At 36.4% G+C, this 21,137-nt stretch overlaps 1 protein-coding gene across 1 annotated transcript in view; it reads left to right on the top strand.

The window, feature by feature from the left end:
• Positions 1-1,581: 1,581 nt before the first annotated feature.
• LOC113477308 (solute carrier family 12 member 7-like) overlaps positions 1,582-21,137 on the top strand; it is a 52,785-nt gene continuing 33,229 nt past the window's right edge. Inside the window, exons 1-6 of the mRNA XM_026843551.1 lie at positions 1,582-1,691; positions 8,654-8,748; positions 10,991-11,113; positions 16,409-16,555; positions 17,275-17,329; positions 19,410-19,540. Of these exons, the coding sequence (XP_026699352.1) occupies positions 1,652-1,691; positions 8,654-8,748; positions 10,991-11,113; positions 16,409-16,555; positions 17,275-17,329; positions 19,410-19,540 (591 nt within the window). The 5' untranslated portion in view covers positions 1,582-1,651. The remainder of the gene's footprint in view (positions 1,692-8,653; positions 8,749-10,990; positions 11,114-16,408; positions 16,556-17,274; positions 17,330-19,409; positions 19,541-21,137) is intronic.

Genomic DNA, 21,137 nt, shown 5'->3' with positions numbered 1-21,137 from the left:
GTACCTTAATTAGCTAATATCCTTTAGCTAGCTCATAGCAACCAAAAATAAGCAGTGTTCAACCTGTTCAGGAAATTATTCTGGGAGTCTTTAGGAAGTGAGATTTTGAGTGGTAACTGCTTTGCAAAAATGGATATTTTTTAAAAAACTCATGTATCTTCTGAAAAAAAACCCTTTTCTCTTTCTGGAAGAAGAAATGAAAAACTTGTTCTGTTTCTTGCCTTCTGAAAAGGAGCACACAAGTTTGAAACTTTTTAAAATGAAAAGCATCTTCCTACTAGCTTACTTGTGGAGGAGAATAAAACCCTTTTACAGATTAATTCCGGTCTTGAAGAATGAGAAGTTTCTGTCTCTTTTTTTTTTTTTTTTTTTTTTTTTTTTTTTCCTTGAAAATTTGTCAGAACTTTTGCTTTGTTACCTGTGGAACTGTCCTGATAGAAACTTAACCAGGACATAAACAATGTCTTGCTGCCATTGATTAGTGACCAGTCCCCTCTCTATCCCTCTACTGGCCTTTCTTGCTTTGTGGGACATCTGCTGAGTTCTTGCTTGAGCCACTTTATTTTGCTAGTGAGGAACAAGAAGCAGTCACCGGGGGAAAAAAATTCAAAATATCAAAATGGGGAGGCATAGGAAGCAGGCTTTTTGCAACTTCAGTGAGTTAAAGCAGCTCTTTCAGGGGCTTAGTAAGCACCAGGTCTGGTTCTAGGAAGGAGGAACTTTGGGAAAGGAGCTTGGAAGGAGCCTTCAACCTTTTCATCCTTTCTACAGTTGACCATGCTTGTGACATAGGTGTTAGGATCACAGAGAAAAGTAGATTTTTGGATGTGATTCAAAGATCTGACCACAGGAACTAGTCTGTTCTAAGCAATAATGTCCATTTTATAGAACTGAAGTAGTTTGTATGAAGTTGTTTAAGGCTGGTATAGAATATATGAAATAGATTAATGCATAAACAATAAAATAGTGATGTATCTAATTTCAAAGAGAATTAACAAACCATGCAGGCAGTCTTAAAAAGGACCCTCTTATAATTTCAAAATACTTGTTTTTAAAAAGTGCTTGCAAAGTTACTAGAATTATATTTTAAAATGTTTATCTTCTACATCTTAAGTACAGTTAATGTAAGCTCTTTCTGCATAAAATCAATGTTTAGCCACTATACTTACGATTAACTTGCTTAAGATCTGATAATATGTACTTTATGCATAAAACTGGCTTTTAAAATAGATAAACCTTTGGAATATGTTAATACTACTTGTTGCTAATGTATACTGATCTGCTTAGTGGAAGTATTTTAAAGTAAATTTTTTGATGGAAAGAAAACTTTAAATGTATTGGGTGAAGAGGTGTAATGTTTTAGTAACTTGATCCCTCCTATTTCACTAAGCATGGTCTTTATTGCTGATGGAAATTGTCCAGCTTTATTCTCTTTAGAGAGTTCTGTGTCTGTCACGTAGTTTGGCTGTGTCATTTGCATGCTTCACACTGCATGAAGCCTTAATGACTTGTTTCAGGATTAATCCAGTGCTAGTAAGAAACAGGATTTGAGGTCTTACACAAAGCTGGCAGGAAGCAGCTGTCAGTTTCCTGTTTCATTTCTTGGTAGGTGAAGAATCAGCAGAGGGGCATGACTTGATTTTCCTTAATCATGAGAGAACAAGATTATGAAGAAAGTGGGCCAAATCCAAGTGAGTCTTTTTGAAAGACAATACCATGGTTCTAACGACTCTTTACTAAAATAGCAGGTTCTGTGCTTCCAGCTATATTATAAAGAATTTATAAAGAGCTTCTGCAGTGTGTTCACTGAAAATAGTCTGTGTTTGATTATAATAGTAGCTGAAGTAAAGAAACTAAAATTTAGTGATGTTGAGAAGGTGATGGATGTAGTATTACAATCCTCCATTATGTAAAGGGGTTTACAAGGAGCTTAAGTGCACCTTGTTCTGCTTTCCAAGATAACTTACATAAATCGTGCTAGTCATAAATAAAAATAATGCAAGAAGTTGGTGATATAATAAATATATTTAGACATTTCTTTACTAAAAAACCCACTAACATACAACTTTGAAGTAGATTGTACTGAATTCTTAAACCCATCATGCCAAAGTTCAGAGGCAAGGTGTTAAAAATTCACACAAGGTTATTGATGCCTTCTCATAATTTGAATTAAAACAAGGTAGTGGCTTTTGAAAACTTGGGTTTATGTTAGAGCTCTAAAGAATACTATATATTTTTGTGTTAGGAGTGGTAAGAAATGAAAATATTAAGATTGTCTGAGTTCTCATTAGTTGCTTGTCAATCAAAAATTTGGACACATAGGAAGTAAATATGCATGATAGAGAAGATAGAATTACAGCTTTTGCACAGGCAGCTTTTCTGGATGTGACGCTTCTATATGTCAGTTTTAGTGACTTTTATACTTTATGTATTTTTACCTTAAAAAATTATTTACATTAACAGTAAATGCTTGTTTACCCTTGTGCAAACAGGATCTTATCTTCATATTCTCAGTCTGTAGTGGTTTGTTCTTAATGTGACCAAATACTAACTTAATGAAAATGCTACCATCATTTTTATTAGAACCTGTTTTTCACCTGTATCTGGCTAAGTGGAACCTACTTCAAGGTACATGGACTATGATTAAGAGTTGCCCTTTGGAAACTATGAAAGGTTGGGACTTTTCTGTGAAGTATTATTCTTCAGCTGTGTTCTACATATAAACACATGCATAGACAGCAGCATATAAAGGTAGAAATTTCTAGTGGGAAGCAAAACTTTTTAGTTTTACATGTGTACTTGTTTAGAGAACAGCTGTACCTTATCATAGCCAAGCTATATTATTTGAGGCCATGTGGTTCAGAAGTTTTAGATTGTTCTAATTTCTTTGAACAGAACCTGTGTTCTTTTATTTTTCAGATAGATGTTAAACTCTTAGATCATGACAGGAGACACAGATGCTTGCTTTTATGGACAAAATGTGTTTGAATACAAAGGCAAATAGGAACACTTCTTTATGTGAGCACTAATGACAGACGTGTGGAATGCAGTGTGGACTGAGGAGGCAGTGGATCTGGAAAGGATTTACGGGTCAGACTGGAATAGAATAGCATGAGCTTGGTGTAATGCTGTGGTAAAGAGGGCTACCCTGATCCTTGGAGTAGAGAGGTGATGATTATACTTATGTAAATAGCATGATTGAGACTGGTGTTAGAAAGCTGTATTTAATTTTTAAAATATGATTGATTTTTTTTTTTTTTCATAACTTAAAAACTGGAGATGATGTGCCAGAAAAATGATTAAAGGTTAGGAAAGTGTTTTCTGAATTTAACTGTTTGTGCTTCAAAAGGAAATCTTGAGATAATTTGATAAGTATAGTTACCTTCACAGATAGAAAATACTGTGAGTGGTTAAATTTGGAAGCTGTACCAGGATGTTATAGCTAGAAGTTTGAAAAGAGCCAAATTTAAATAGAAATAAGGAACAATTTGAGATTTTTCTAGTAATTAAAAAACCCCTTAATCCTTATAAAAAAAAAAACCTGATAGACTTTTTTCTTATTTAAGCTATGAAAACATCAGGAGATACACTGGTCAAATTTCATATGTTTTTTCAACGTTATAGCACCTAATGCAGAAATAAAGTTCTGCAACCTGTGGAAAGACAGGAAATCAGATTAAATGGTATAATATTTTTGTCCTTAATCTCTTGAACAGGTGTCCTAGTGCAAATTTAGGATCACTTAAATGATCATTTCCTTTTTCTACCCCAAGCCCTGCTCTGCCACTTTCCCTAAGACAAGATACATGTAAAACTTTTTTTTTTTTTTTTTTCATGCTCTACATCTTTTGATTTGGGGGCAGAAAAGGGAGGAAACCAACCGCTATGGTTCTGTGATTTAGTGATATTGGCATCAGAGCTAAGGAATTGGTTTTGCTTACGCTAATTGCCAATTCCTACACTGATGGTGTCGCTAGTGACAGCACAAGCATTTGTGTAGTGAACCACCCAAACTCATCTGGATTAAAAGTAGAAGCAAGAATAAAAATCAAAGTAAACGAACTCTTTCCCAGCTCAGTATTAAACACACACCACTGTTGAAGTTATAATAAATAGTTCTGTTAGTGTGAGGAACAGTGCAGTACAGGGACACAAATGGGTGAGTAGAAATGCGAGGGGAAGGAGGGCCACATCTTTGTTGACAGAGGTGGCTTCTGCTTGTTTAAGCTATGCTGTTGGCTTCTGTTTTACACTGTATAAAATGCACCAGTTTGGATCAGTTTAGAAATTTTTAACTGGTAACATACCTTAAAGTATTCTGCCTGTCAATGTTTGTGAGGATCTCTGCTCTGAAATTTCTGAGGAATATGAATTTGAATGAAGTGCTGTCTCTTGCCTCTACGATGAACACTTTGAATTGTGATATACAGACATATTCTTGACATAAATTATTTTTGATGTGTGGAAATGTTAATGAGAAATCATCTGATGATGTTATCAGTTCTAAACTTGAGGCTAGCACAACTCTGGCATGGTTTGGGATGATAACTTGTGTGGGTTACACCCCAACCCCCAATTGCCAATGCAGTGTATGGGAATGCGCATTGTGATTATATTCATGAACACTCTGAATATTACCTCCCAAATTTGAGACGTCTCCTACATTCTCTGCTTGCAGCTGTATATCTCACATAGGAAATGTAATTTGATGTAGTTGACGTCCATGTAAATATAGCTACAGCCATCACAGTGCTTGAGTATCTGTAGAAATCAGTAGTAGGAATTTTTGCATGTCCCATCAACACAGAAAATACTAGACAGTCTTCTATGAAAGGTACGTTAGTTATGGCTTTAGTTTGTCTACTGGTCCATCAGTAGGCACAGAGTCGTGCTATGGTGTGTGAAAATTCCATAGCAGATCAAAAATAGTAATAATAATTTTAGAAGTATATATTTAAGTGGGAAAACAGAATTATTTCTAGAGTTTAGGCTTTGATCACCTTATGTTGGGTGGAATGGAGTGTTAGATCAAACATCTGCTTTTTTGTGTGTCATAAGACAGAGGAAACATTCAATCATAATCAAGCCTGTTGAAGAATTTTTTGTTGTTTTATTTTGGCTTTCTTCCATATCTTTTAATACCAGTGGTGGTCCAAGATAAAATACTGACTCAGATGGACTACTAATCTAGTCCAGAGTTAAGATTTTTGCCTGTAAACCCTCATAACTTGAATTACTTTCAGAAATCAAACAACAGTAAGTATTGATTTTTGGAGTGCTGCAGTTGCAGAAGTTTTAATTGGATTCCAGAAGACATGTGCAGCTTAGATATGAGTGTCTAAAACAACGTTGGAAATTATCATTCTTATTGTATGTTTAACTCACCTCCACACCTGTGAAGAGTTTGAGTTGATGCAATTTCAAGGAAGCCTGAGGGAAAGGTGATTTGCTTTGTCAAGCATTGGAACAGGCTGCCCAGGAAAGTGGTTGAGTCACCATCCTTGGAGGTATTTAAAAGATGTGTAGATGTGGTGCCTAGGGACATGGTTTATTGTTGGACTTGGTAGTGTTAGGTTAATGGTTGGACTCTGATCTTAAGGGTCTTTTCCAACCTAAACGTTTCTATAATTTTATTATCTTTAATCTTCCTTATATAATTCAAGGAAATAGGGTTAAAACATACAGCTGTAAATTGCTTGAGACTTACTAATGGAACAAAGAACATATTTCTATATTCCATGTTACCTCAGTGGAAGCAACTGAAGTAATTTTTTTCTATTTGCTTCATTCCATTTGGTGCAACAGAAATGATATTTACAGTATTTGTGAAAAGTGTGAAGTTTTTAGCTCTGTTTTGCTAATGAATCCCTTCTTTTGAAGAAGGGATGAGATAAAGATTGGGATAGTCGCTTATTGCATTAACCTCATCATAGTTGTTGGCTGTGTGTTGAGATCCTAAAACTAGTTCTTTCTACTGGGTGGTGTAATACACCTCAATTTTAGGTACGTGTTTCCAAGGCTCTCTGTATTTCTAAGCATACTAAATAAGCATACTTTCAAAGGTGGTGTTTTTTAATTGACAGTCCATATGATTTTGTGGACATCAATGCTGGAAGCTCAAAGGAGGTTGTTCAAAGGTGTTCATAATTGCAGGATTGGTCAACAAACTGCAGATGAGAGAGTACTTGTCAGTACATTTTATTGTCACTTTTTCAGCATTGATCCTTTTTCAAATAGAGCTAGAATAGGTACTGCTGATCATGTCAAATACTATAAAAATGCTGTACCAAACATACAAAAAGAGACAACTTTATTAAGGAAATGGGAGACTTTTATAGATTCTGGCAGTGATAGGCTGTTTTGAAGACTAGTATTAGAAAGCTTTACAATAGGTAGACTGTTAGTTGGAAACACTGGAAAATTTTTGAAGAATAGGGAACCTAAATGCTGTGTTGTTCCATTTAAAATCTGTTAGGTGCATTTGACAAGGCTTGTTTGTTAGAGACATTGTGTCAGAGCTTTTTCCTATGGAGCAAAGCCAAGTAACTGTTTAGAAATACAAGCATAAAAAGGACTTCACTGTTCTTCTACCTGTAATTTAAAATACTTAATGTACAGTACTGAAATGCTGATTTTTATCTCCAGAACTGGTAAGACATATTTTTTAACCTCAGAACGGTGAGTACTGATTCACATTATTCAATTGGCTACCCTTTTTTTGATGTTTTGATTAGTCTGATGATACCCACTGAAGTAGTGACTTCAGTGACATTACAACTCTGCATGAATGCAAAACAATTCCCTAGCTCAGTTTTTGAAGAGTGATCCTTTCGGAAGGGATTGGAAGTACCCCCAATGGAGTACTGATACTTAGCTAGTAAGTGCAGCTACGAGCTGTCAATAGGTGAAAAAATCAATAGAAGTGTTGTCTTAGCAAGACAAATATCAAGCAACCTTATTTTTACTTTAACTTGGGAATATGCCTTTTAATGAATACTTCTTAAAAACTTTAGTTAAAATAACGTGGTCATTTCAGGGAAAGAAGAAAAATGTTTCAGAAATCTTGGGAAGGAAGTGCAATGTCTTAACTAAGAAGTTGTAGTGCTTGTATGCTTTAGGAAGGTGGTGAGAGAAATCAGCTTGTATTTGCTTGGGGACAGAGTTGCTTTTTTTTGTTTGTTTATGGAAAAGCGACCTTAACCTTTCTCTAAGTATAATGGGGCCAATTAAAGGATAAATGCCAATTTCTCAGACAACCTGGTGCCAAATCAGTATATTGCAGGCACTGTGAAACATCTCAGGGGGCTGGTTCATGAGGGAGATTCTTCTGTGTTCACAGTGCTCCTTCTGCTGGCCTTGCATTAGCATTGTTGGAGGAGAGGGACCTAGCCAGGCTCTAGGACTTGAAGCAATGGGGGTTCATTATAAACCGTAGAAAAACAGAAAAATGAAAGCTGGAGGAAATGCATAGAAGGAGATATATTAGATAAGAACAGCAGTTGTGGATGATTCATCAACAGTTCATCTCTGGATCGTGGAATTAATTCTAGAGCCGTAATGGGCAATAGCTGTCTTCTGAGTCTCTTATGATAGTATGTGACTTCTGTGTCATGATACCAGTAAATATAGTGATACTATGGAGAGTCTGTCGGACAAGGGAGTTATGGACAGTAGTAGGAAATCCATCAGGGATGTAGTCACTCATCTGCTTGAGGGACCAAGATCTATTTCTGTCTTTATTACAACCAAGATAATACTTTGTGCTGAGACTGGTGTCCATGTTTGGAAGAGCTTTGTTCTGGGACTTTCTGCCCTCTCCAGGACACTTCTCCCCACATAGTGGAGGACACAGGGAAAAGACTACAACTTGTTCTCCAGATGTTCCTTAATTCTATAGTAAACAGAGTCTGTAGGTGCTATTGCTATAACTTGTGAATACAAGGTGTAAGGAACTGAAGGAAGTAACGCCTCAAACATTGATCGATAGGCCAAGTGGCATAGGCCAGGACTTGAGATATGTTGATGTTGCGACAGTATCAGCATGTAATAGCTTTTGTATTGCATGGGCTGGAAGGCAGTGAAAGTGGTGCTGTGTTTTGAGAGGTGTACCAGAGCAGGTCAGGGGAGCTACAGCATAATGAGATTGATATTTCAACGAAGAATAGAATAAATATAACATGTTATGGAAGAGTCCTCACAACCTTCATAAAGTAATTCCTTTTACATTGCTTTTTCATAAATCCCTGCCTCAACTACTGGAAATTTTTTGAGGGAGTTGGTAAAGTAATGAAAAGGTAGGTTGGGGGATTTTATGTTGCCCAGAATATTTATGTGAAGTTCTAATATCAAGTGCTTTTAAGTAAACTAGAAAGGTGGGGCAGGGGAGAGATCAGTATATGTATTAAAGAATAATAAATAATAGTGAAGACACAGAGCACTGTACAAATATTAGACTGTTAAAGTAAACTTAATTTCCTTACATGTGGATGTTGAGCGCATGTGTCTGGGACAAAGACACAGTGTTTGGCAGCCACCTTCAGTGTTAGCTAGAACCAGAACCAGTTCTTAAACCAATGTTTTCTGACTATTCCTTTTATATCATAACTTGTCTTTTTTTTCCCTTTTGTTTCTAATTGTTGCACTTTTCCACCAGGGGATGGGATCGCCAGGGAAAGTAGTCCATTTATTAACAGTGCAGAGATGGACAGAGGAAACATGTATGAAGGAAAGAATATGGCTCTCTTTGAGGTAAGTTAAATATGTATTTCACCTTCAGTTGAGGCTGTGGTAGTAAGATGAAAACAAACCCACACCCCTTTTTTTTCTCTTGAAATTTAGTGGGGGAAATTTTTCATACCTCTTCAGTAGTTTGCTTCTTGCTAATATTCCATTTAATTGGATTTGTATGATGTAATTAAAAAAATGCTGATTTTTTTTTTTTTTTTTTTCCCCTTTTATTTTAGTATTTCTGTATAGGCAAGTAAAATAAATTTTGGTATGCGTTGATGTGAAGATATGAAATAAGCCTTCTTGCATTTAAAATTTTTGGACTAGGATCTGGAAATTGTTAGAAAAAGTTGCTGAAATTTAAATCTAGTGGTTTTAACAAAGCAGTATCCAGTTTTAAAAATATTATCAAATATATTATGTTCAATGGGGGATATGCAGACTTCTCTTAAAACAGCAAAACTATAAAACTGTGATAAGGCATGACTTATTTATATTGTCCTGCTATAGTGTAGAGCTATTTGTAGTTTCTTATATAAACATCTACTTTTAATACAGGTTTAATTCACTGAATGATTGCAATCATCCACAGGAAAAAAAAAGTATATTGATATGGTACATTTAAGTGCCACTTTTGCAATGAAATAGTACTTTTAATGAGGTTTAATCTAAGTCGTTCTGCTGTAGCATCAGCAGCTGGTTTTTCTTTGCTTGCTGTTAACAATAAAGTCCTTCCAATATTGTTTGCTTAGCTGTCTTGCTGTTGTATTCTACCCACTATTTTCTTGTCACCCTCTTACGCTCCTTTATTTCTTTCAAATATGTTTGCACAGAGGACATGATATTTCAGTTCCCTCTTTTTGCATGACCCAAATATCATATTTTTATTATCTTTCACTAAGTCTTAGAGAAATTGTGCTAAGGATCAAAGTAATGTTGGTCATTAATTGTCTCTCTTTGTCATTTATGGAATTTCTTACTCTTTTTTAACAGAAACCATAGTAGTGCAGTTTTGTCATTGAATTTCTCTCCTTCAAGCTCTGTTCCATAAAGCAGTGTCTAAAACTTCCTGTTGTTCAAATTAGCTGTTGTGTTCCTCAGTGTTGATACATTTCCTATAGCTACTTTTTGTCCCTAATCTCCTTTGAACATATGTTTGCATCAGTTATTTTGAATAGTGGCTGATACTAAATCCTCAGCTGATATAATGACGGCTAGCTTTTACATATCTCAGATTATAGACTGCAACTTGCAGTGTTGCCTTGGAAAGCCATCTAGTGACCTCATCACCATTGACTGCTGTTGTAGAGGTGAATCTTTTTTGGTAGCATATATGATTCATAGTATGTTTCCTACGATCATCATCTTCTCATGTTTTGAGCTGACTTGTGTTTGAATCTTTATTAAAGCTGTTAGAAAAAAGTTTGGCTATTATAACCATGATTATTATGACCTAATGCCTCAAGTCAGAACTAATGCCTTAGTTCTTGTCTTCTATTTTCAGTCCTGATCTTTCTTCTTCCTTCAAATATTTGATTTTGTGTACTTGATCGAATTCTCTGCTTCTGCTTTTTTTTGGTATCCTTTTATTGCATATGCTTCTGGATTTTGTTATTTGTTTTAGCATGTTTTTGTTTTGTAGCAGATATTTGGCTAAAGAAAGATGGGCTGACTTCTGTGTCATGTAGTATTTCATATGTGCAATTATGTATGATATGCATATGTGCCTGTATTTTTCAACAAATGAATATTGGATTTATCAACAAATGAAATTTGGAAGTATTGGCTTAAGACAAAGTATGTAAGCCCACAACAGCATGCTTGAGTGATCCTTAACTATCTTTATGTTTGAGAGAATCATTTGAGGCCACCCTCCAGACACAAAAAAGATGCTGGAAAAACATTCTTAATGATCGACCCTGCCAGTACAGTCCCCTAAAAACTGTTTTGTGGTAGGAATAGATTTTTATAAATAACAGTGGCCCTTTTCTAGATTTCTCTTACAGTCCAGATGTACAAGCTGCATATTGTAAGATAGTGTAAAAAAGTGAAAGAAAGATTGTAAGATAGTCAACACAATGTTAAACTACTAAAAAGATTTAGAGCTCTTGTTGGTTGAAACCTGAGTTGTATTTTGTCACGCTGATTTTTGCATTTGGGTGAATTAGGGCTGACCTGTTGAGTATGTGTTTGAAGTTGTATGATAAAGTCATGACTTTTAAAAAACTATTTAATAAATGCAGTATTCTTAAAATCCCAACAGGAAGAAATGGATAGTAATCCCATGGTGTCATCTCTTCTTAATAAACTGGCAAACTACACTAATTTAACTCAAGGTGTGGTGGAACATGAAGCAGATGAAGACAGCAAGCGAAAGGAAGTCAAGGTATTTAAACTTCTAGTAAGTTATTGAGACAAAGCTAGCCACAGAGGAGCATTTTTCAGCCTAAAAAGCAGATATGTGGATGCCTAAAAACAGCAGCAAGGTTTGTACTACTGTGTTTAAAATGGAAGCATTTGTAATAGAACTTGTGTTAATTCAGTGTTCTTGTTAGCATGTTTTAGCAAGCCCTTGTGGTAAAAGCCCTAGATAAGATGTGTGTAAGACTAGGACCTGAAACATGCAGTGCCCTGGGTTTCCTCCTCTTTTCTTTTTTCTTCTGTCCTTGTATGAGCATCAGTATATCAGTCTGCCTTTAGTGAGAATACAGTATGATTCTGGGTATTTTTGCTCGTTTGTTAATACATTTTAATTGTCTGGGTTTTTACCAAAAATTGAAATTTAAGGAAAACTAGAGATGAAATAGTTTACTCCTTGAAATCCATAAGAGTATACTGTTAGCATGGAAACAGTTTTTCTGAGTAGCTCTCTTGTTTGTGTGTTGGAGTAAGTAGTTTTAAAACTTAATCAGCACATTCCAAGAAAACATTTTGTTGCATAGTTCAAAAATATATTTATCACGGCAGGGTGGCGGGGGAGGAAAGGCAAAGGCTCTGTATGACACATCCCTAAGCACACTTGCTAGAAGACAGCAACCTAATTCAAGGGTTGTCTACTGGATACCCAAAGTGCTTGTCTAGGCCTCTGTAGAAATGGGACATACACAACTGCTGGAGTCTGCAACGAGATGTTGGATTGATCCCTCTGTGAGCAGGGAGCTGTTTCAGAAGGAGAAAGCTTGGATTGAAAACATGACCTGACAGAGAACAAGAAGTTCCAGGCAAGGAGGGATGGTGAGCTGGAACTGGTTGAGCATGGTGACTGAAACCAAGAAATTTAGGGTAGATACTGGGAAAAGGAGATTACTGGGAGTCACTTCTCCTTGTGTAGAAGGGGAGTTGCTACTGAGTTTGTATGCTGAACTATGGAGAAGGAAGGAGAAGCACATAAAAATGAATAAAAGGAAATGAGCACATAGCAGAAGAGACAGATATGAGAAGGTGCTTAAAAAAGTGGAGTTAGAACTGGAGCTCACTTGACTGGAAGAGAGATTTATTGTATAGTATCTGAATATTTGTAGTAGAACTGTTTGCATTAGGACTTGACTAGTATAGGAAGTTAGTACCAGGACAATGGGCAAGGGTGAGGAATAAAGTCCAGCTGTTGGTTTTAGCTTTTTGCTTACCCTGCATTTGTTTGTATTGAGTTTCTTGTTTGTCTCATTGTGCTTATTCTGTATTTGTTTCTTCTCATCGGAGGATACAGCTTGAGATAGGAGAAAACCAACACTGATCAACTTACCTTTTTTCTTAGTGTGATCCCTGTCCTCTGTCCACCTGCTGTGCAAAGGCTTTTGTTAATGCAGCACAGCATTAGTCCCTCTGGAACTATCCAAATTAACACCATGTCCTCACTTGCACTTGATCTCGTTTGAGCACCATCTCATGGCCTGAAAACACAATTTCTATATATGTGTCTTTTTTTCAGTTCCATGCCTGAAATTAAGTGATGGTTAAGTAGTAGCCTGACAGAGTAGCATCATTCAATGACGTAATTGAGACAGTAGCATTGGTGTTGCACATGGATATTGCCCAAGATGCTAAAAATAAAGATTAGACTCTAAATGGCATTCCATGTTTCCTTATATGCCATTCCATGGCATTCCATGTTTCCTTATAAGTACTCGGAACCTTAGTATTTTCTTAATAATTTTGTTAATTTATAAAGCAATGGTTGCTTATTGATTTAAATTGATTGCCCTTTTTCACAGCTTGAGTTGTGATTTAAGAAGAGCTTCTGTATCTGGAAACCTACTGCATATAATTTTCCTTTAAGTTGAGTATTTCAGGTCCTGATTTCTTCATAAATTTAGAAAGCTGCAACTTTAATGATGAAGCCTGAATACTTTTGTGTGTGTCTTGACCCATGATGATCTCTAGCAAATAAAAAGTACAAACAAATGTACTATGTTGTGGCAGGTACAACTTTTTTAAAAACAAATCATAGCCAGTTCTATTTCTTCTGGCCTTGTGTCCTGATGTCATCTGGGATAGAGTTTATTTTCTTCCTAGTAGCTGGTACAGTGCTGTGTTTTGGATTTAGTGTGAGAATAATGTTGATAACGAACTACTGTTTTAGTTGTTGCTAAATAGTCCTTATCCTAAGTTAAGGGTTTTTCAGTTTCCCATGCTCTGCCAATGAGGAGGTGCAGAAGCAGCTGGGAAGAAGCATGGCCAGGACAGCTGAGCTGACTAGCCAAAGGGATATTCCATGCCGTAGGACATCATGCTCAGTGTATAAACTGAGGGGAGTTACTGGGAATGGTGGTTTGCTGTTAACGGGTGATCTGGGCATCAGTCACTGGATGGTAATTGTATTGTGCATCACTTTCTTGGGTTTTCTTTCTTTCTTTTTGCTATACTTATTTTCATTACAATTACTATTTTATTTTAGTTATTAAACTGTTCTTACCTTAATCCACGAGTTTTACTCTGTTTCCCAGTTCTTCTCCCTGTGCCCCCTTGGGAGTCGGGGAGGGTGGCAGCGTGAGCAAGTGCCTGTGTGGTGCTTAGTTGCCAGCTTGGGTTAAATCACGACAGTCCTTTCTGGAGCCCAATGCGGAGCACAAAGGGTTGAGATAACAACAGATCTGACCAGAGAGTGTTAAAACAAAGTTGTTATAAGTATTCATTTTATTGGTTTAACAGTCACTGGTCACAATGAGGGTTCATTTACTCTCAAAGTTGATGTGTGTGTTTTTACAGTTGTGTTATGTAATACCTTACTTGCTTACCTTACACTTGCTGTTGTGCTGCCTATCACCTGTGGGATCTGGGCTAAAGTTATCATGCTGCTGTTGGCGATACTGTTTATGATACGAAAGAAGTGCTGGTCGTGGAACTGATTTGGTGTTTGTACTCAGCCTAACTGTTACCTCTGTAAGCATTATTGACACCTCTGTACTTCGGGAGCCATCTATCGGAAACTATTAATAGTTACACCTTTTACCTTTTCTCCTCGGAGAGCCAACCTATGGAGGAGACATGTCTGTACTTCGGGTGCCATCTTGTGGAGACTATTAAAATAATGACACTTTTTACCTTTTCTCCTCGGGGAGCCAACCTACGGAGGAGACATCTTCCCACATCTTCCCCTTCTCCACCTGGCTAATTACAACAACATTTGAGATTTCTGAGAATTATGAATATCCTTGGGATTGAAACCAGCATGGTCCTGTTGCTAGGGTTCCTGAATGTGGCTCAGGTCTTGTTTAGGGTTAAACACCTATTTAAGAATAGCACCCAAAGAGCAACCCCCATGACAAGCACTGCAGCTACTCAAGCCCTGGCAACAGGCACTGTGGCTACTCAGACCCCGGGCATGGGTGATGCAGCTAAACCAGAGAATGTACCAGTGTCAGTCACCCGTATGCAGAAGAAGAAACACACAAAAAAATCCGTTTGTTTAGTAACGGATGAAAACGAATGAAAGCCTTCACAGAAAACAGGAGGAAGAGGCAGAGGCAGAGATAATCACCCGTTCCCTATCCCTGAGTGAGCTGCGAGATAAGTGAAAGGATTTCAGCCATTGTCCAGGTGAGCACATTATCACCTGGCTGCTCTGATGTTGAGATAACGGGGCCAGTAGCTGGAAATTAGAGGGTTGGGAAGCCAACCAGCTGGGATCCCTTTCTAGGGAGGGGGGTATTGACAAAGCAATTGGAAAAAAGACACAAGTCCTCAGCCTCTGGAGATGACACCTGTCAGGTGTGAAGGAAAAGTGTCCCTTCAAAGGAAGATGTTGTATGTCATCCAGGCAAGTGGACGGCTATGGAGAGAGGTATCCAGTACCTGAGGGAATTAGCTATGCTGGAGGTGATTTATAATGAACAGACAATGTGCGGTTATTCACAGATCCAGTTGAAGTCCCATGCACACAACCCATGTGGCAGAAGTTTGTACAGAGCACACCATCATTGTATGCAGTAATGGTCTGTAAAGGTGGAAGAGGGACCAGCGGAGGCTGAATTGGCTGGCTGACTCTGGCAATACAAAGAAATTTTCTCTTCCTCCCTCGTCGTGGCTGTGGAGAAATTGCCAGATATGCTAGCTGAGAAACTGTCTTGGGAGTTCCAGCATTTCAGAGGATATGTTCTGCTCCCCACCTGTGCAGACCAGTATCTTGGCTGTTAGGAGTAAGTGTTCCTCTGCTCAAGAGAGAGGATGTAGAAGGTACCGTGGAGTACGCTGTGGTTTTACCTGCAGGACCACGGAGAGGACATGAGGAAATGGTTTGCAAAGTTTACCTCAGCCCTAGAGGCACAGGTACATGAGTTGCAAGGAAAAACAATCATACAAGGGGGTTTGTCAAAAATTGCTGGTCTGGTCAGCAGTTTTCCGGAGTAGAAGAGCTGATTTTATTCCTGATTCTATGGAAAGGAGCTCTAGTCCATTTTCACAAGAAGTAATAAATACTGTCATAAGGATGAGAGGGGCCCTGCCTCTGGCCATGTGAAGGAAAGGGACAGCCAGGTTTACTGTACAGTGTGGATTTGATAGACTGACACGTCAGACTCATGGGAGTATAAGGCTGTAGTGGACACTGAATGCACCTGTATTCACTTTTATTACTGTTATTTTAGTTATTAAACTGTTCTTACCTCAATCCATGATTTTTACTTTTTTTCTGATTCTCCTCCCCATCTCACTTGCTGGGGGTGGGGGTGGAGTGAGCAAGTGGCTTCATGGTGCTTAGTTGCTGGCTGGCATCAAACCATGACACCTTGTCTGTCTTTTTTTTTAAAACTGATAACACTTATTGTTGGATATAATTGTGTGAGCCAGCTGCAGGGCAATTGGTGATCAACTTTTTTCAGAATATATTTTGTATTTTGCTTATGGCACTAACTTCTATTCAACAGTAATCTGCAACTGGTATTTCAGAAGAAAGCTTTTAAAGCTTTGTAATTAACAGGTAAAGGGGCATCCTACCCCTATCAGGGTTTCATCCTAATTCCTGCGGCACAAGAGGATTTGCTATAACAAATAGGTTTCTGTCTTTTGAGGAATCTTTCTGTATAAATAGCCGTTGAACCTTTGAGAAGCTGGTCACTTTGAACCTACCATTTAGTTTCACTTAACATTTGTTCATGGAGCATTTTGATAAGTGTTAGTGGAAGTAAGTACTTATGAACTTAAATTGTTTAGTGGGAAGGAATTAATGCCCTGACTTTGTTTCCAGGTTCCACGTATGGGTACTTTCATTGGTGTGTACCTGCCCTGCTTGCAAAACATCTTGGGGGTCATCCTTTTCCTACGTTTAACATGGATTGTGGGAACAGCTGGAGTTCTCGAGTCTTTCATCATTGTATTCATGTGTTGTGCTTGTGTAAGTTAACCTTTTTCTTTACTATTGGCCAAATCTTCTGTTGCAAGAGTCCTGCTGCCTTCTAATATGAGAAGCAGAGGACTTTATAATGGTTAAGTACCATTTCAGTTGGGAGACATGGGAGATATAGATATAGATATATATATGCATGCATGCACTGAGTGTCACATATCCTAGCCTGTATGGAGTTTCTTTTGAGTTGACAGTAAGCTTTTATTTTTGAAGTATTATATGGATTTTATTAAATCATCTTTTAGGAAATATTTCATGATTTATGTTGAGATCTGAACTGTTCTGCTTTTCACAACTTCAGAACAAACTGGAATATGAACTGCCCATCAATCCTCAGCATTATGTCCATAAATTAACATTTTGGAATGTGAGGCTGCTAGTAGATGGTATTGTCATAACAATGACACGATCAGTTTGTCACTACTTTTTAATTTGAATAATGAGCATCATGTTTTAAGTATGTTCAGTGGTCTGTATTCTTCCAGTTCTTTTCAAAGACTCTCTCAAACATTTAAAGTAACTGAATCTTCTACTGAAAAATACAGTACTTAATTTACATGGATATCCCTAACCAAAAATAATGATCATTTTTGGTTGCTGTAACATCTTTTTTAAAAAAATCCTGGTTTCATTTGATCACTTTGTCTTGCCTCATCTTTTAAAAAACTTTCAGTAATTTAAATTTCCTCTTTTTCATCTTTCCACAGACTATGCTAACTGCAATTTCAATGAGTGCAATAGCAACTAATGGTGTAGTTCCAGGTAATGAATTCTATGTGAAGTGGTGAATGGTCAAATGATGGAAGTTTAAAACTGGGATAAGAAATTACTGTAGTCTGAGATACCAGAAGTAATGCTTTTGTGTCAAGTGCATATTTTCTTTTAATTGATTTATAAATTACTTTTTAAGGTGAGATGCAATCTTTTAACTGGACCTTCTGGGAATTATGAACTATAGCACATTTTTGTCATCAGTCATTTGATTCTGTTTGAAAGAAAGATAAGTAATGAATAGAGGTGTCTTCATACAAAGCAGATTTCCTTACAAATTTACAAAAAAGATGGCTGTTTTTTTGCCTGAATTTGCTTAGACTTAATCTCTAAACACTGGAGGAAATCATGTTGCTGTCCGCAAGAATAACAGCTGTCAGAAATCTTTTTTTTATGTAAGCACACTAGGTTATGCTCATCTCCTTAAATGTTCGGGATAAAAAGATTACCTTGTTCCTCTTCAATTATGAAGCTCTTTTGTTTTGTTTTGGTTTTTTTAGATGCGAAATCAGTTAGCCTTTGAAGCTCTTACCCTTTTCAGTTTCTCAACACATTAATTGATAATAGCAGTACTTAGACATTGTTATGAACACTGAATAGTTTACCAGTGAAGTTAAAAGAATTTGTCACTTGCAGAGCTTTTCCAGCTTAGTAAGGGGTTCCAGAACTGATGCATAAGTTGTTGGGCAAAAGTAAATGCTACAACTTGTGCAGGATGTATAATAATTTTATTTCATTGATACAGTACCATATATGAAATACAAATACAATAGAAAATTTTGTTTCAAATACTTCTATTTTATAATGAAATGTAGTTATACTAATCAGCATTCAGGTAACTAAAATGTTCTGTTTTTTCCCCCTTATATTTTTAAAACTCTGTAAAGGTCCGAGTGTCACAGAAATCTTTGAAGTTGGCAGTTCTTATACCAGACAGGTCTTCATTTTCACTTTTTTTTTTTTTTTTCGTTGGTACCAGCTTCTTACAGAAATGCTGCTTCTGTAAGCATAGTGGAATGTGTGGAGGAAGCAGAAAGCACAGATAGGAACCTAGGATTGCAAGAGACCTGAGCAGCAGGATCTTGTCTCTTGCTGTTACATGCAGTGGCATTATATTTAGTAAAAGGATTGGTGATGCATCATAATTTTTTTTTTTGTTAATTCCACATTTATTTGTATTGAAAAGCAATTTCAGACTTTGCCTTTTGATTAGAAGTTGTTTCCTATTTGTGGACTAATTGTGTACAAGACTAGTATATGTTTATTTAAAATAAAGCACTTCCTTTGTCTATCTCTTCTTTCTTCCTCAGTTGGCATGAGTGGGACAAACATCATGAATTTAAGAGAGGATGGAGAGGAAACCAGAGTGTAGCATGCCTTGAGAGGGTTGAGAGAAATCTAAATAAAGAGCTTGAAACTTAGAGCCTTATTGTAAGGGAAATGGGACAGTAGAAATGACAGGGATGTAGCTTATGTCTTAAAGAAAGATGATGCATATATATGGGAAATAAAAGTGAGAAGAACTGAAAAAGTCAGAGGAAAAGTGCGTAGTATATGAGTAGACAAGAAAAAACAATCCCTACCTAACACTTTTCAGTGGTACTGAAAAAATGTCTGTAGTGGTAATGGTTTCATGTACAGAAAAGAAAAAGAATGCGCATATTAATGAGACAAATTTTATTTTGTTCCTATCTCATAAAGAAATTATTCTGGAAGTTTAGTGTTTGATTAACAGCTTGAGGTTAGAAACTAAAGATTGATTCACATTCACATCTGTTTATACTTGTATATACTTTTTTAATCTGAAAGTAAGAATCTGAATTTTTATCTCTCTTTTCCTTGGTATTTGCTTTTTGTTCCCCAGAAAATGCATATGAGGATATTCACTTTGAAATGTATATTCTAACTGCTTAGTTGGTATAGATATTGAAGACAGTTTTGGTACGAACATTTCAATGTAGATGCATGCAGTAGTTAACATTGATTATTTTGATTGAACAATTCAAGTTTTTGTTCCCTACTGCTGTCCTTAATCTGAAAAATTGGAGTCTTTTTTTGGTTAAATTCACAGCTGGAGGCTCTTACTACATGATTTCAAGATCTTTAGGACCAGAGTTTGGTGGAGCAGTGGGACTTTGTTTCTACTTGGGTACAACCTTTGCAGGAGCAATGTACATTCTTGGTACCATTGAAATTTTGTTGGTAAGTACTAGTTTCTCTTAAGATTAAATGTATTTGGGCTGTTTTGTGAGATTGCTGAGAAATATTCTCGGTCTAAAATGCGTCCTAGTTCGGTGATTTTTCATGTTTTGATACTGTATTTCCAGTATGTCAGTACTTATTGTTATGCTGCTTGTGATTGTTTAAAAAAGTTAAACTTCTGATCAACAATAGAAAAATAAATTAAAGGCTGTATGATGTAAGTTTGTTTAATGTAGGAACCACATACAATTTGTTATCTGATGTTTACTATTTTGTGATGGATGCAACATATCTGTTGTTACTTTTTCATAACAAATTCTGAATACTAAATATCTCATAAATTATGCTTCTGTACACCTACAGAGTTGCAAGAAAAACTATATTAATTCTAATAAGACATACCTAAAATTCCAAAATTAAACATATAGGACCAAGCTGGAGATATAAATAACAAATGAAAAATAAATAGTAAATGTTTCAGTAGGTTTTGCAGAAAAGAACATCAGATCATCAGGTAGACTTTGGAGACATGTTAATATTTAATTCAGTGATTTTTGTACCAACTTAAAACTACAACTTTTATTTCAAAAATGACAAAAGGTGCCACAAGAAATAGTGCAGTCCTTAGTGAAATATCACATTAGATTGCAGATTAAATCATGGGCAACAATGCCCATTTTCAGGGCCTCTGAAATGTTACTTGGATTTAGTGAAGCTAAGTCAATTATTTCAGTTTTAAAAAGTAGTTTATTTACAAATGTGAAGGAATTAATTTCTTATTTGGATGCTTGTCTGCATGTGTTCATGGAGTACCACAGCAAACTTGCAAAAAGTTTGATACATGTGTTATGCTGCTTCTGTGTTGTATGTCCATATTTCCTTTTCCAGATCAAAATGCCCAGATGCACATAGCACTTTCTTTAGGTCACCTTAGACTTGGAAATGAAAAGCTAAAGATTCCATCTTGAGAATCAATTTTTTTTTTTTTTTAGTTTATTTTTTCTTCTACTCTGAACGAAGTCTTATTCTTTTTTTTTTTTACTCCCTTGATAGCTGAGCAGAGGGTTTTTTTGTAAAAGTGTTAGAAGAAGGAATAAAGTTATCTTTATGGTGTAGTGTAATACACAGATGTCTCAGAACTATAAGTCACAGTTTGTCTTTTTCATTTGCATTTATCAGTATAAGTCCTATAAGCTATGCTTCCAACTTTTCAGGTAGAACCCAGAACAAAATTATATGAAATTGAGATCTCTTAGAGAATCCTGTTTGAAATCATAGTAGTTCAAATTGTCTGTTTTGGCACTAATCTGCTGTTGCAATTTCAGATTAAAAATTAAGGTAAACTCACCATAAAATATTTTTCAGGATACAATGTTTAAGGTATCTTTAAATTTTGTGAAATTTTCGTGTGGGGACTATAGTACTGAAAGCGTTTTTAGCCATGCTTTTGTTTGATTCTTCATATTTTGTTTCAGTCAGTGGAATCACTAATCAGGAAATGCTTCAAATTAATCTAAGAATATATCTGGTTTGAGCTAGTTTTCAGTTTTGTTTTTTCTTTTAATTTTTGTCAATAGCTGCTCCCCCGCCCCCCCCC

The sequence above is a fragment of the Athene cunicularia genome (genome assembly GCF_003259725.1).
Source record: "Athene cunicularia isolate RWA chromosome 2 unlocalized genomic scaffold, athCun1 chr2_part1, whole genome shotgun sequence".
In the NCBI taxonomy this organism is placed as follows: domain Eukaryota; kingdom Metazoa; phylum Chordata; class Aves; order Strigiformes; family Strigidae; genus Athene; species Athene cunicularia.
The sequence above is the reverse complement of the archived record's forward strand: the minus strand, read 5'-3'. Positions and strand labels throughout refer to the sequence as shown.